Genomic DNA, 17,099 nt, shown 5'->3' with positions numbered 1-17,099 from the left:
CTCAGTTCTGCAGTAACAAAGTCTCTAGAGTCCTTTATGCTTTTTTTCCAGAGCCACCAGTAGCTTTATAATTGTACTTCTGAATTGATTTTCTGACATCGTATTGAAATCCAAATTCTGTAACTCTGTGGCAGAAAGTAGTTTAAGGTTCTTTCTTTTATGGTGAATTATTCCATCTAGTCATTTTGTCTAGTGCAGAGTGGCTGTTTGAGTGGGCTGAGTCAAAAATATCAACCATGACCTAAGTAAAATACACCCTAGATAATTTTGAAAAGGTCAGAGACCAGAAAATAAAAGAAAAAGAGAACAGAATAAAATAAAACAAAAGGACCATTAAAGTGAAAAATAAATTTTAAAACAAAGTAGTAAAAATAAAAAGCCAAAAACAAAGAAGAAAAAAGAAAAAGAAAAAAAAAGTAAAGAAAAGAGGAAAAAGAAAAATTAAGGGCGGGGGAATGGTGGTGATGAAGAAGTGGTAGTGTAGGGAGAATGTAGTCTACCTGAGGGGTCCTAGATGTTGATTCTCTTGGTTCTGAGTGTGTACTGTTCTGTATGTTAGAAGATGCTCAATCCCAAATTTATATAAGCCAACAATACTTATTGAAAGCCCCAACATTGACCACCAAAACATAAACAAGATAAGAGGGTGCAGAATGGCAAGGAAGAGAGAATATAATCCTACAGAATGAACCTACAGGGTGTTCCCCTTGTCTCTGGGTGTCTGTTGGTCTGTTTTAGAAGGTGCTAACTTCCACCATTGTAAAACAAAACGAGGCAGAAAAAACAAAAAACAAAAACCCTTATCTCATGTATCTATCAAAATTAAACTGAATATGTTGAAGGGAATCCAGAAGTGAAAAACATATCTAAGACATGTAATTGTAGAAATATGAAAATCAAAAAGGAAAATATTTAAAAATGAAGAGCTGGTAAAATATTGTAGTTAAAGTGGGAAAAAAATATTGGAAATTTTTAGTCTGATATAAAAACGAGCTCCAGCTTGGTCCTGGAGCTTTCCCATACTACTTGTTCAGTAAACCTGCTCGTCCCTTTTTCTTCCAGCTGGTCTTCTGAGGGAGGTCCTGTTGTGCTGATTCTCAGGTATGTGCACCTGGGGGAGATGCCCGCCTCCTGCCAGGCTCAGTGGGAGGGTGCCAGGCTCAGTGGGAGTTGTTTATCCTGTGAGGCCTTTGTTCACTAGTGTCCCTGCCTCTCCCAGGCACAAGGTGAAACAAAGAGGAAAAACAATGGTGGTGGCCAGATTCCCAGGTGTGGAGTGGAGCTCCCTTTGAGTAACTAATTATAGTCTCCCAGTTGGCACTGGCCTAGATGCTCCTGGGGTCCGGCAGGGGTGTGCTGATCTGCACCACTTGGGGGCGCCCCATGGCAGGAGAGTCCTCGCTGTCCTGTGCCCTCCCTGCCTCCACCTGTGGGGGGCAGGGAAACGCAGGATGACTGGCTTTGTCCACTTGGGCGCCCTGGGATCCGGGGCCCTGTGCCGCTGGACCCGCGCTCCCAGGGACTGCCTCTCCTGAAGGGAACAGGGCACAGCCACCTCCATCTGGAGCCAGCCTGCCTAACCAACTGGCTTCTCCCAAATGCCCCAGAGGGCTGCAGCACTCTAGCCCTTTACTGATATCAGACTGCAGTTTGCGGTGAGCTTTCTGCCGGGCGCCCCTCCTCTTACAGTGATTCAGGAAACCTCGAGGCTTCACTGCCCCTCGTGCGATTCTGCCTGATTTCCCTGCTAAACACTTTTCTGTCAGGGAAAACTGGCGCGGATTTTTAAAGTTCCTACTTCTCCAGGGCTGGGCTTTCCTACCCCAGAGTCTTTCACCGCTCCACTTTAGCCTAGCTACTTGGGCTTCTCCTCCCCCACTTTATTGTTTTTTTTTTTTTTTTCTTCCTACTCCTTAGAAGTGAAAACTTTTCTCTCTGTAGCATTCCAGGTGTTCTCTCTTTAAATCTCAGGTCAAATTTGTAGGTGTTCAGGATGTTTTGAAAGTTATCTAGGTAAGTTAGTGGGCCCAGGTAAGTTATGGACCCCTACTTTTCCACCCTCTTGCCCCTCCCTCTTAAATACATTTTTAAGAAAGAGATCTTTATTTTTATTTTATTTTTTATTTTTTGTAGTTTCAAGTTTTTATTTAAATTTCAGTTAGTTAACATACAGTGTAATATTAGTTCCATGTTGTAGAATTCAGTGATTCATTACATACAACACTCAGTGCTTATCAGAAGTGCCCTTCGTAATACCCATCACCTATTTAGTCCACCCCGCAGCCCACCTCCTCTCCAGCAATCTTTAGTTTGTTCTCTATGATTAAGAGTCTGTGTCTTGGTTTGCCTCTCTTCTTTTTCCCTATGTTCATCTGTTTTGTTTCCTAAATTTCACATATAATTGAAATCATATGGGGGGGCAGCCAAGGTGGCTCAGCAGTTTAGGACTGCCTTCAGCACAGGGCTCAAGACCCAGGATTGAGTCCCACGTTGGGCTCCCTGCATGGAGCCTGCTTCTCCATCTGCCTGTGTCTCTGCCTCTCTCTCTCTCTCTCTCTCTGTCTCTCATGAATAAATAAATAAAATCTTTTTTTAAAAAAGAAATTATGGTATTTGTCTTTCTCATACTTTACTTATTTTGCCTATCATAATATTCTCTAGCTCATCCACATCACTGCAGTGGTAAGATTTCATTCTTTTTTATGGCTGAGTAATATTGCATCAGGGTACAAAAATACTGATTCAAAGGGGCACATGCTCTCTGATTTTAATAGTAGCATTATCAACAAGAGCCAAATTATAAAAAGAGCTTAAATGATCATCAACTGATGAATGGATAAAGAAGTTGTTGTATGTGTGTATGTATGTGTATAGAAACATGCACACACACTCATATATATGTAAAATACAATATTACTTTTGTAGCTATTAGTGCAATGGATGGATCATAGCTCAGTTCTATTTTTTAACTTTTTTAGGAACCTCCATACTGTTTTCCACAGTAGCTCCCCCAGTTTGCATTCCCACCAATAGCACAAAAGGGCCGCCCTTTCTCCACATCCTCATCAACATCTATTGCTTTCTACATTGTTAACTTTAGCCATCTTTAAAGTACACTTGACCCTTGAATAACGTGGGTTTGAACTGTGCAGGCCACTTATATGTGGATTTTGCCCCATATAGTTCATTACTATAAATGTATTTATTCCTATGATTTCTTTAACACTCTCTTTTCTCTAGCCTAACTTTGGTGTAAGAATACCATATATAACACATACACAAAATATATGCTAATCGACTGTTTATGTTATTGGTAAAGCTTCCTGTCAATGGGAGGGTGTAAGTACTTAAATTTGGGGGGAGTCAAAATTTATGCGTGGATTTGTGACTGCACATGGAAGGGTGGGAGGTCTGGCATGCCTAACTTCCATGTTGTTCAAGAGTCAACTGTAATTTTTTACTTGATTTCACATGGATCAAAATGTTCCAGGGAGTAAAGGAGGGAAGTACAGACTATGATTTGTCCTCCTTAGGGTTGCCCTATGGGATTTTCTCATTAATAAGTCAAAATGATATTTATTATTTTACAGTGTGGGTGTGGGTGGGGATTTGATATTTCCTTACCTAAAATGTAATGTCATGGCCACCATCCAGGCACTTCGGTCCCAATAATAAGGTACTTGGGAGGCCAAAAATTTTATCAGTTTGTTCCTTTGTGAACATGAAGTACAGGCATATTTTGCTAAGAAAAAAATTAGAACATTTTCAGAGTTGGGCTCCTTGAATTGGGAGTGGGGAAAAAAGAAAGAAAGCCCTATATTTTTGAGGGATGGTCATTAAGAAATTCTTTAAAAGGCTACCTTACTGTTTATCATATGTGTAATTATGTTGAGTTGTTTACATGGTGATTTGTTAAGTTCATATAAATATCATAAAACATTTTGAAATGGAAAGCTCATTTAAACTGTTAATATAGAAAAGTTAATATGTTCTAGTTTTTACATATAATTTAATTTCAAAGTAATGGTGCCAAAATGAAAAAGGAGATAAGAAAACAGAATGCCTAAAACTTCTCTATTTTAACAAACTTTACCTTTTAGTCTTGTTCTAAAATCCCAAAACATGATCTATTGAGGGAGATTATCAGTCTAACACACATGAACCTGCTTACACTTTTCAGATACGGAATATTCAAGCATAAAATAGTTTCAACAAATTATCTAAATTAAAGCTTCCTTACTGCCAGGTCTTCCTACATCCCATACACTAGAATGTAGCTCCATAATTTCACTCATGTAGTAGCTCCAATCTATCAAGGAGAACAAACTGTTGATTTGTGCTTAATTAAGCCAAATATGCATAAATTATTTTCAATTACATAAAGCCAGGTGCTAAATTTAGAGCCACAGAAAAGTCATTACCGTTATCAGCCAGGAGGATCAAGGGATAATGTAAGGTAACTGCAAAAACCCAGAAGAGTGAATTACTTCTTTACATGAAAGGAAATTACTTTATCTATGAAATAACATTTATGTATAACAAAAATTTTCACAAGATATCCTACTCTGCTCTGAACCAGGACAATTAAGTAAAATAATTAGGCAAATGATAAGTAAACTACCAGATATCCACTAGATGTGTTTCAGAAATTTAGAAAAGGACCTCAGAATTCTAACTTACAAATTAGTCTCCTGTTACAACCACCCAATGGTTCTCTGTTGCCCCAATTCCATTATTAGGAAGAAAAAAGTGTCAACTACCTTCAAGTCCACTGCTCAAGTCATTACATTGCTGGTGGTTATTGCCAATTATTACATGGCAAAGAAATAAAATCTTAAAGAAATTACAACTATTTACATTTCTAAGATGGTTATTATCTCTTCTTCATTAAACAAAATGCATAAAAGAATCTTTTAAAGGGGTAGCACATAATACTGGATTTCAGCGAACAAAATGGACAAAGGCAAGCTTATGCTGGCACCCAGTCAAACTCTTGTTAGAGCTAATCCAAATGTGGATTTGTGGTAAAGCATAGCAAAGCTGTTGGCTTCACAATTTTAAGTAATAATACAGTAATTGAGCAGTTAAGAAAATCAGCACACACTTTCCCTCTGGACCAAATAGAACCAAACAAACCTTAAAAAACACCTCTGCTCCTCTCTGATCATTTTGCTTAATTTACATGTAATACAGTGGCAGCATTCATGTGGAAATTTCAAGCATTTTAAAAATACCACAGGTAAAACAACCATGCAGACATACACAATCAACCACAATATGGGGCTATGGCTATTCTCAACATACATGTGTGGTAGAAATCTTGGTGTATTTCTGCAGACCAACCTCCTATTGTAGAGAAATGGGTTTGAAGAGTACATGGGAGTGGATGGAATAGAGAAACTGGTGCAATGTGGTCCATGTTTTAAGAAAACATGTCAAATGAGAAACTAAAAACAGAAAACAAGGAATGATTAAAAGAAATTCGCAACAAGTAAAAAAACTATTTCATACTACATTATACTGATTTGATTCTCAATCTGATTTACCTATTATTTTTCAGGAACACAGTTGTACAAAGTGATATATAATTCTTTGGTAATGAGGACAAGAGCACCATAAAAATTCTGGCCAAGTAAAATGTAGAACCAGATTACTAGCTCTAACACAGGACTATAAGATCTATTTTAAATACTCTAACCTGTTCTTGATGGACTAAAGAGGGCAAATTATGTCACTGGGTATTTATGAACATTGCTTCTCAAATTTTGTCTGGAAAATATACGCATCTGTTAAATAGAAAGTCTCCTCTGCAAATAACACTTGTAATTTTTAAAGATCAGAAAATGATATATTGTGAAGTCTAATGAGGCAATTTTTTTGCCATATTTTCAAGAGGGCCTTTTTCCAAACTGGATGAGATGAACAGGTCTTGCAAAATTAAAAAACAAAAAAGTCCTGTAGAACCTCAGATTTCTCTCCACCCTGGGGGTGGCTTGAAAAAAAGGAAAGAACAGCACACATTTATCACCATCTTAACAACACACACTGATTTGGCACCTATTATCTTTCATTTTACCCTCTCAAATCTGTGAGGTAGACACCATTTCACAGAGGATGAAAAGCCATGCCCTCTCCTCCATGAATCCTTACACAACCTTTCAGTTATTCGGTTCTAATTATAATTTGCTTGATTTACTAGTTACTGGTTATAAATATAATTTGCCTGGTTTACTGGTTACTTCCCCTAATCTGAACGTCTTCCCCTTATCCAGATTATGAGCCATTAATTCAAAGGAGGGGAAGTGAATCTTAACTGTCTTTGTACACTAGCATTCCATGTGGCACACAGCAGGCGTTTATGGTTGAATAAATTAAAGACTTGTCGAATGCCATTCAACAGAGCTGGGAAGGGGACTAAAACGCAGATTTTCGTACTCTTCCCTCCTCCCGCTACATCACGCTGCCTAAATGAAGTCTGGCCCACCACTTCGAGGCCACCATACCAAATTGCAAATTGTCACGAAAAAGATCTCAGCGTTCCCCAGTGTCCAAAAGTTTGAATGCCCCCGCCCAGATGGGAGGTCTCAAAACCAAATTCTCTGGAGGCTTTACACACTGGACCAAGGGACGGTTCTGGATTTACAAATCAAATCACTGAAGGCAGGATGGATTAGGCGGCAAGAGTTAAACTTGCAATTGTTTCACAGGCGTGCTTACAAGCATGGCTTTGAAAGAAAAAGGGCAGCGTCAAACACTCGAGAGGGAAACGAATTACGACGGTTAGTCTGAAATAAGATCCCAAGGGCGGATAACGGGGTGACAAAGTAAAAGATGCTAAAATGGGAGAGGTCAGCAATGCTCTCGCCCTGACACGCGCCCGTCCCCCCTTCGCCCCCCACCGCCGCCTGCTAATCTCTCATTTGAAGCCCATCCCTCAGGAGGTGGCTGGGGCTCTTCTCTTTCTCCTCACCATCCTCCCCGTCCACACACACACGCACCCGCACTCGCACTCCCCAGGATGGTGATTATAGATAGGGGATTTTGCGAAAAAAGTTAAGTCCACAACTGTGAACTGACCCCAGTCACCAGCCTCCATGCTACCTGTCGATGACTAATAGTCGTCATCAGCCCCCGTCCCCGAGGGAAGCGACGGGACAGGTACTTTGCCTCCGAGAGAAGCCCTCCTCTGCCTCATTGTTCCTCCGCCTCAGAAAAGACCCCTCCACCCTTTATCCCCCTCCTACCCAAAGAGCAGCTGCTCTTCCGGCGAGGGGTTCTCAGAACTCAGGGAGGGCGACGGAAAGGTGGTGGCGGGAGAAGAACTCCAGCCCCTCCAGCCGGGGTTTAGAATCCGGCGGTCGGTGGCGACGAGTTAACTGTTTTCCTCACCGCCTTTTAAGAACCACAAGCCCAGCCCCGAGGTGGGTGGGGGATGGCCGCAGCTTACCTGTGAGACCCCCTCCACCTTCCTCAACGTAGCCCCGACGCCGTTGCAACACGAAGTAATCGTTGGACCTTTCCATCAGCCACAGCTTCAGCGCATTTTTCAGAAGCACTTCCTCAGGCTTCAGCCACATCTCGAACTTTGTGCCGCCAGGCAGCAGCGATCCAGATGCCCTGCTCACCTCACCCTCCACTCCTCTCTTTCCCTCTAATTCTCCTCCCACCAAATTTTCCTCAGGCAACGGCGGCTTGGGTTCAGGTTTTCCACACTTCCCCCAACCCTCCCTTCTCTCCCACGTAGGCAGAGAGATTGCCAATTCCCTCCTACAGCTCTACCGCCCAAATGGGAAATAGTCCTGCTTCCTTGCCTCCTGGGAATTGTAGTTTCCTACTCGCTTTTTCTGTACTTAAACAGCGGGATCCGAGGACTACAATTCCCACAATCCACAGGGATGAGAACGGGCGGGGGTGCTTTCAAAGCGCGTCCCGCCACCACTTAAGTGTATTTTGTCTATTTAAAGTTTAAAGCGGTTTTTGGTTCAAATAAGTGAGCCTCAGGTATAAATGTGTCGTCTCTTCTCATCCATTTACAGACAAGGATGTTAAACTGTAGGAAACGATGTTTCTGGAATTTTGAATAACGAACGGCCCAAACTGGGAGGCCGACTTTGCAGCACTGATTCTTCATGAGTTCTTACTTTGTACTAAAGCGATTTCATAGATTATCTCACGTAATTGTGACAAGTCTTGCGAAGTGGATATTATTTCCCGCTTTGCACATATATAAACAAAAGCGCAGACGGGTGAGGTGACTTAACCAAGGTCACGCGGTAAGTGGAGTCTGATACACTTCCTTGTCTGCTTCAAAATCTTCCTTAGATTAGGTTCTTTTTGCTTATACAGGAAGAACATAAAATCTCCAAAGCCCCATGATTTTCTTCACGCCATGGGCTCCTTCCTCCCCACTCTGCCACCTCAATCTGTTTGTAATCTGTTTATTGTAATCAGCCACAGAAAATGTCTTTGCCAACTTTCCTTTTCAGGATCTAAACAATTTATGAACATTTCTCCCCTTTATTAAACTCTTTAAGGACATAAAAATCTCTTTCAGGATGACCTTCACCTCTTTGTACCTTGGCATCTGCTTAAACACAAAGGTGAATGAGGCCAATGATTTGTATGTCATCGCAGTGAGGAATTATTTGAGGGATGTTTTTATTTGTTTCGAAAACTGGGCCCACCAGAACTAAAGAGTACACTAAGCACAAGACAGTTTTGTAAGAAAGACGGAGTTGGGGGGCAATGTACAAATAAACAAGGGGCTCTTGGTGTGCTATTTTGAGAATAAAGCCACAAGGCCATTTCACTTAAAAAAAAATTGGGGTGAGACACACCCAGATGCCAAGTCCTGGAGCCAAAGAACTGTGCCTTGGAGGAGTGTTTCTGGCTTAACCCTCCCAAGATGTGGGCCAGCTCAAGGGAGACAGGCATATGCAACAAGCAGGGATTTTTTCCTTAGGGGTGAGAAAAGGGTCCGTTTGGGATTCTCTTCTGCTAAACGGCAGTAAATAGTTCCAAGACAGCTTTCTGGAGAAGATCGGAAGAGGCAATCTTCCCAGAGCCCAAACTGCAATTTATCTGTAGGGAAAGCCATCCCAATTTGGATGTGTACTAAGGAAGATAATTTCTTTTCCTGGTAAAAGATGGGTAAATGTGGTAGAGATATGAGGTGCCCCTTTTACCTTTCCTTCTCCTTTTTCTTCCTCATCAAACCACATTCTTTTTTTTTTTAAACCACATTCTTTATCCTTACAACTATGAAAAGGGCTGTCCAGAACTGGATGGTTCCTCTGTATAATATTGATTGATGATTTTAATTTAAAAATTAATACTAATTAATACAATTTAATCCTTATTAATAAAACAAGGATTTTTACATCCTTACTTTATAGATGAACAGGATCTCAGAGAAGTTAAATAACTTGCCTAAATTCACATAGCTGAATAAGTAGCAGAGTTGGGGTTTGAACCTAGATTTGTCTGACTACAAAACATGACACTACACTACCTATGCATATGGTTTAAAGATACCTTAAATATATATCCAAAGCCAAACTTATTTCTACAATATTTCCTCTGCCATTTATCCTTCTAGGCTCTCATAGTTCAAAGCACCACTGTTTACCAGGATGCTCAAGCTAAGAACCTTGGAATAATCTTGAACTTCTTACTCTCACCACCTTCATTGTCTCTCTCTCTCTCACACACACACACACACACTCACCTCTACTTCCTTTTCAAAAGTCCATCCCATCCTACTACTACTTCAGATTAGCCTCACATCATTTTCCTTCTACTCTATAATAGCATCTCACCTCATCTGTCTGCTTCCATTCATGTTTTCTGATTTATTCAAGCCACATAATTATGGACATAACGTTATACCATGCAAAGATAATACCTCATTTATCTAGCTGATTCAACCTTCTAAATCATAGCCTGAAACACCTTTATGAAAAGGTACTAGAAAACCCCAAATAGCAGTTCCAAACCCTGTGCCATGGAAAAGCTAAGGCTGTCAAAGATTGTACTGGATTCTTCTTTGAAATGAATTTCACTAGCTTAGTTTATGCTTTTTAGCCTGTAGCGGGTTTAGAAGCAGTAAGATTCAAAACAGGTGGGTCACCGCTAGAGGAGAACCACTGAAAAGTTTGCTGCTCAAAATGCAGATCCCGGACCAGCAACATCTTCATCACCCAAGAGCTTGCTAGAAACTCAGAATCTCAGACCCCCATCCCAGACCTGCTGAATCAGAATGTGCATTTTAACAAGATTCCCAGCGTAATGTGTGGGCACATTAAATTTTTTTGTGCATTGATTTAAGCAAAGTAGATATTTGAAAATCAAACTCTATAACAACTTGAGGGTGGTTAATCATGTTTCCATTAAGACCTACATAGGCATCTTTTAAAAATAAGCCCTGTTAGAGAAGTTTAGATACCTGAATTGCTTTTTTAAAAAGTTTATATTAGGACAAAACCATTAAAATTTCTTATGTGGTATGTAAATATAAACCTTATATTTTTTAATGTTTAAAAATAGTTTTAAAATTCACTCCAAACAGAAGAGGCAATAAGTAAAAACCTCAATATTGGTTACAGCCTAGGGTGATAAAATTTCTCTAGATGTTATGGAGCTTAATTAAAATACTTAGTAAATGAACACAAACTAGATGGAGGTGGGGGCGGGGAGGAATGTTCCGAGCATTCCAACTGCCTTTAAATGCCTGGGAACCATTATTATTATTAGTAAGATAATACAAATTAACTTAGGCTAACCCTATAAATGAACTCTTCAAAAATCCCTCTTAAATTGGAGACTTGGGATCCCTGGGTGGCGCAGCGGTTTGGCGCCTGCCTTTGGCCCAGGGCGCGATCCTGGAGACCTGGGATCGAATCCCACGTCGGGCTCCCGGTGCATGGAGCCTGCTTCTCCCTCTGCCTATGTCTCTGCCTCTCTCTCTCTCTCTCTCTCTCTGTGTGACTATGATAAACAAATAAAAATTTTAAAAAAAGTTGGAGACGCGCCAACGGGGGCTGCCCAAATCGGTTTATATTTTGATTATTATGTGAGAGTAAAATAAAGTCTGTTGCTCAAACTAGCTTTTTGGTTATCGAAATAGGAAGAGGGGATCCCTGGGTGGCTCAGCGGTTTGGCGCCTGCCTTTGGCCCAGGGTGCGATCCTGGTGTCCCGGGATCAAGTCCCGTGTCTGGCTCCAGGCATGGAGCCTGCTTCTCCCTTTGCCTGTGTCTCTGCCTCTCTCTATGTCTATCATGAATAAATAAATAAATCTTTAAAAAAATAGGAAGAAAATTCAGAAATGACATGGAATTCTCCTTTGTAAATGCTGAAGAGAATAAAAAACATACGTATACACAGACTTGTACATATTCATAGCAGCATTATCCATAATGGACAAAAAATAGGAACAATCCAAGTGTTCATTAAATGATGGATAACCAAACGTGGAATATATATCCAATGGAATATCATTCATTCATCAATAAAAAGGAATGAAGTGCTGATGCATGCTTCAAACATGAATGAGCCTTGAAAATATGATGCTATGTGGAAGAAGCCAGTCACAAAAAACCATATAGCAAGTGTATTCCGTTTATATGAAATGTCCAGAAGAAGCAAATCTATATAGAGAAGGTAGACTGGTGGTTGCCTGAGGCTGGGAATGGGAGCAGAAATTGACTGCAAAGGGGTATGAGGGAACTTTTGGGGATGATAGAATGTTCTAAAACTGGATTGTGGTGACAGCTGCACAACTCTATACATTTGCTAAACATTGTGTAACTGTGCATTTATAATGGGCAATTTTTGGTATGTTAATTATACTTCAATACAGATGTTGAAAATTTTTAAAATTATAAATTCTGTCCCAAAAGAACTCCCTACAAAACAAGAAATGAGAATATAGGTCAAGTTTACTGTGAGCATCACACAGGTACACCTGCATATTGCCTCATAAGACATGTGTACCCAAGACATATGTGTACCCTGGTTTGATAATCATGGCTCTGAGGTATCCCAAGCCTGTTTATTCTTAACATGTTTGACAAAAGAGATGCACTTAACTCATTAACAGCATCCCAACAAACATACTGCCAAAGAGAAGACTGAAGGAAAAGTATTAAAGTAATAAAATGATTTTATGTCTTGGGTAGTATGAAGATGGACTGGCATCAATGTGTTTTTCTAAAATTATCAGTGGTCAGCCTTATTATTTACCTTACTGACTTGAAAAATAAATAAGTAATAAATAGTTCATGGTAGCTCAGTTATATTACAATGACAGCAATTCCTCTCTATGTAATATGTAAATAAATATACTAAAGTTTTAGTTTTTATTCATCAAATATATCAATGACCATTTTTCCTTCCCAAATCCGAGCATATATGAAAAATTAGTATAGGCTAATTATTTTTTTATTTTTATTATTATTTTTTAATTTACGATAGTCACACAGAGAGAGAGAGAGAGAGAGAGACAGGCAGAGGGAGAAGCAGGCTCCATGCAGTGGGAGCCCGACGTGGGATTCGATCCTGGGTCTCCAGGATCACGCCCTGAGCCAAAGGCAGGCGCCAAACCGCTGCCCCACCCAGGGATCCCAAGTATAGGCTAATTAGACTAAACACCAGACACAAACTTTTATTGGAATATTTTATTTACATTTTATATTTAAAGAGAATCAATACAAATCGGGAAATATTTACAGCATTTCAAATCAGTGTACAAGAATGCAATGGTTTTGTCCATTCTACATTTAGCAAACAAAAATACATGTCTGTTCTGCTTTTGCCTAAATTCTGCTGGAATTTGCACTGGAAACACAACTTTAAAACCAAGATAAGCCACACAGAATACGAATAAAGTGCATTTTTAAGTAGCTCTATTTTACTTTGGTGGATGAAAGCTTCAAACTTTATATTAAGGCACCTGGAATTCCCCCCCCGTTCTTTTTCAAACACCAAGAAAATGCATTCACAAAATTTATAGCTATATGGACAGAATTTTAGTTTACCTAATGTAATTTCAGCCCATTTAGGTAAAATGTAAACTCAATTTTCAAAGTTGATATTGTTTGGAAAACATTTTCTACAGACTAATTTCTGCAGACTAATTCATACATAAAGATAATTAGCAATTTTTGTGTGACTTAATCATTATCATTTTCAAATACTTTAATTTATATACTCCGCTTTTGAAAATCATATAATTTTGAGAAAGTTATACAGCATTTTTATAAGGAAACTTTTTGTCTATAATCTTATATCAAATTGGTGTTATTAATATACCAATCAACCCAGTCCAGTCCATATTCTCTGATTAACTATGCTCAACACTCACATGAAGTACATTTAGCCTAATTTTAAAAACAAGAAATTGTTAAAATGAATATTTTGCTTTAATCTTGTTCTATCAACTTAATGTAGCCTAAAGAGACATTTCATGAAGTACTAGCCTAAGTTTGCATTGCTTTTTACATTACAATTCCAGATCAATATAAGCACCTGGAGAAAAACCCTGACACACATAGCCCAAGCTAAAATAGTAGTATTTTTAATTAAGATACTATCATAAAATAAAGTGATTACAGCTATTCCACATCTTAAAAGCAACATGTCTATAAGAAAATTGTTATAAATTAAAAACATGACTACTTGAAGAGAGTTTTATATTTTTAAAAATGTTTCTATCACTATTGAGAGGAAACTTGCCTATGAAAAACATTATGAGTTTGTGGAAAAAAGTTAATAGATTAAATATTTTAATTTAACTATAGCATAATATTAGTCATCTCAGCACTTTCAGTATCATTTAATTAAGTTTATCCAGTTCATTAATAGTAAACTATGCCCTGATTGGCAGTTCTGTTATTACTAAAGTTTCAAGTTTTCTAATTGACACAGATTTTAGGATTTAATTTCTCGAACAGCAGTCTCTTGATCAGGAGTTTCATCTTCTTCAAAGGTTGGGTTGTCAACATGAGGAACAACATCCACTGCCACGGAACTTGCCTCATGGTTTACCAGCTGTAGATTCTCATCTTTAAAAAGAAATGGCAATTTTAGGATGATTTCACCCCTCTCCTAAGACAAAATTCAACACTCACATCTAAAAAAGCCTTTCCTGTCTATCATACTCTGATAATGATACTCATTCCCTGTTCCTTTAATAATTGTACGATTTAGGCTATGTCTTACATAAGGCATATATGATCTTATTAAACTGATTTACAATTATTTTTTCTTTGATTCACATGTGTGCTTACTTCAACCTCCTTAAGAGCAAAAGTTATGTCTTCTGCTGCTTTTTCATCCTTAAGCCTGGCTTCACATTTCAATCACCTGGGTGCTTTAAAATATTACCTATGCTTTTCCACATGCATAGATAGACTTTAAAAACAAACAAACAAACAAACAAACAAGCAAACAAACAAACAGGAAGGTAGACAGAGTTCCCGGAATGGAGTACAAACAGTAACAGATGAACATAATTATATAACAGAGGAAATAAAGAACCATCCTGAAAACAGTGGGGAAGGAAAGCACTTAACCTAAGTAATTTTGGAAAACAGTATTCTGACTATATCCTATAAGGCTAAAAACAGAAAGGACACTAGTTAGTGAAATTGTGAGTTACAAATAAGGAAAAGGGAAGGCTAGAATAAAGTCTGTGGTGTTTGACTAAAATTAGATATATCAGTATTGAGCTCGTGGTTTTTCAGATAGATGATAGATAGATAGATAGATAGATAGATAGATAGATAGATAGATAAATAGATGTATATAGATATGTGTGTGTATATTTGTCTGAGTACATGCACATATTTCCTAGCTTTGTTCACTGAAAGGGCTAACAGCAATGGTACCCCCATAGCAATCAATGATCATGCCTAGTGCCCAGATCCTGGTTTTGAAGTACCATTCTCCAAAAAAGCTGCACCCCCCCACCGCCCCTCCAATGGCTCCTTCTAGGGCTAGTACAAGGAGAGTACAAGATTAACCCCTTGTAGCCCAGGGGTCAGCAAACTACAGCCTGCAAGTCAAATCAATGGCTAAGAGTGGTTTTCACATTTTTAAAAGGTTGTAAGTCAACCATCTCCCCTCCCAATGCAGCAGATTCTTATGGCCTTCAAAGCCTAAAATATTTACTATCAGACCTTTACAGAAAAAGTTTGCCAATCCCTGGCTTAGAACATCTTGTGGTATCAGAAAAGTAAGAAGTGCTCAAAAAAAAAAACAACAAATGCTAAAAGAACACAGAAACCACCTTGATGGAGATCCAAATTACCAAATCTAGGACAATCTAAGCAATGAATAAATCATGAGAGTAAGACTACAGAATAAATGAAATATCTGTGAGTCCATACTATTATATATAAATAATTGAATAAATAAACAGAAAGAGGATAATGATTCCTTAACATATAAACTTAATTAATGTAGAAAGAAGGATGGAAATAGAAAATTACCATTTGGCACACATTTCAGTAATAATTATTGCAAGGAAAAAGCACAGATTGCTAAAATTAGTGGGTAAAAGCATGAGAGACAGAACATTTGCATAGTCTCCAAGTGTCTCTCTATAAGATAATAATTACAAAGGGAAAAATAGTAACTTTAAATGGAGAAGCTTGGCAGACACTATCTTAACCAACTAAGCAAAATAAAAACCATCAGTAATAAGACATGAACATCATATGCCTCCTTATATGAGGAAGAGAAAGACACAATATCATTTCCGTGGTATTCTTGTCAGAAATACATAATGGACAATGAACTTATATCATTGGGAAACAGCAGATAAGTTCAAAGTGAGAGACATTCTACAAAATAACTGACCAATAATTTTCAGTGTCAACTTTATGAAAGACTAAAGAACAATCACAGATTGGAGATAAAAAACACATGACCGTTAAAAGCAATGTGGCTCTCTCAACAAATTGGGTGAAGAAATATATTCAAACATAATAAAGGCCATTTATGACAAACCCACAGCTAATATCATGCTCAACAGTGAAAAGCTAAAAGCTTTTCCTCTAAAATCAGAAATAAGACAAGGGTACTCAACTCTCACCACTTCTATTCAACATAGTATTAGAAACCATAGCCAGAGCAATTAATAAAAAAAAGGCATCAAAATCAGAAAGAAGTGAAATTATTTCTACATGACATGACCATATGTCAAGAAAATGATTAAGACTCCACCAAAAGACTGTTAGAATACATGAATTCAGTAGAGTTGCAGGATACAAAATCAACATACAAAAACAAGTCACATTTCTATATACTAACAATGAAATATTTGAAAGAGAAAAAAAGAAAATGATTCCAGTTATAATAGCATCAAAACAATAAAGTATGGGACGCCTGGGTGGCTCAGGGGTTGAGCGTCTGTCTTTGGCTCAGGGCGTGATCCCAGGGTCCGGGATCGAGTTCCGAATCGGGCTTCCTGTGAGGAGCCTGCTTCTCCCTCTGCCTCTCTCTGTATCCCTCATGAATAAATAAATAAAATCTTTTAAAAAAACAATAAAATATGTATGAATAAATTTAACCAAGGAGGTAAAACTATAAGACACTGATGAAAGATACTGAATACAAACAAATGGAAATATATTCTATGTTGATGAATTAGAATACTGTTTAAGTGTTCATATACCCCAAAGCCATCTATAGATTCAATGCATTCCCTATCAAAATTCCAATGGCATTTTTCACAGAAAGAAAAATCCTAAAATTTATATGGAACTGCAAAGACCCTGGGTAGCCAAAGCAATCCTGTGAAAGAAGAACAAAGTTGGAGCTATCATACTTCCTTATTTCAAAATATATTACAAAGCTATAGTAACCAAAACTAGTATACTGGCATAAAAATAGACACATAATTTAGCGCCCAAAAATAAACCCATGTACATGTAGTCACCTAATACTTGACAAGGGAGCCAAGAAAACACCCAATGGGGAAAAGACAGTCTTTTCAATAAGTGGGGTTGGGTAAACTGGATATTCACATATGGTAGAATGAAAATGGACCCCTATCTTACACCAGTCACAGAAATGAACTCTAAATGGACGAAGGACT

The 17,099-nt window shown here is 38.4% G+C and overlaps 2 protein-coding genes across 6 annotated transcripts in view; both read right to left on the bottom strand.

Moving 5' to 3' along the window:
- The window catches only part of TBC1D8B (TBC1 domain family member 8B), a 68,678-nt gene extending 60,916 nt beyond the window's left edge, over window positions 1-7,762 (bottom strand). Inside the window, exon 1 of one of the 3 annotated variants that reach the window (XM_049107623.1) lies at window positions 7,448-7,762. In XM_049107623.1, coding sequence (XP_048963580.1) covers window positions 7,448-7,577 — 130 coding nt within the window. In that variant the 5' untranslated portion in view covers window positions 7,578-7,762. The remainder of the gene's footprint in view (window positions 1-7,447) is intronic. The other 2 variants (XM_025431531.3, XM_025431530.3) reach the window with 2 other exon arrangements.
- Window positions 7,763-12,660: 4,898 nt separating this feature from the next.
- Window positions 12,661-17,099, bottom strand: part of RNF128 (ring finger protein 128) — a 117,177-nt gene continuing 112,738 nt past the window's right edge. For all 3 annotated transcript variants that reach the window (XM_025431533.3, XM_035711985.2, XM_025431532.3), the window contains one exon: window positions 12,661-14,061. In XM_025431533.3, the coding sequence (XP_025287318.1) occupies window positions 13,928-14,061 (134 nt within the window). In that variant the 3' untranslated portion in view covers window positions 12,661-13,927. The remainder of the gene's footprint in view (window positions 14,062-17,099) is intronic.

This window comes from Canis lupus, chromosome X, assembly GCF_003254725.2.
Source record: "Canis lupus dingo isolate Sandy chromosome X, ASM325472v2, whole genome shotgun sequence".
In the NCBI taxonomy this organism is placed as follows: domain Eukaryota; kingdom Metazoa; phylum Chordata; class Mammalia; order Carnivora; family Canidae; genus Canis; species Canis lupus.
The sequence above is the reverse complement of the archived record's forward strand: the minus strand, read 5'-3'. Positions and strand labels throughout refer to the sequence as shown.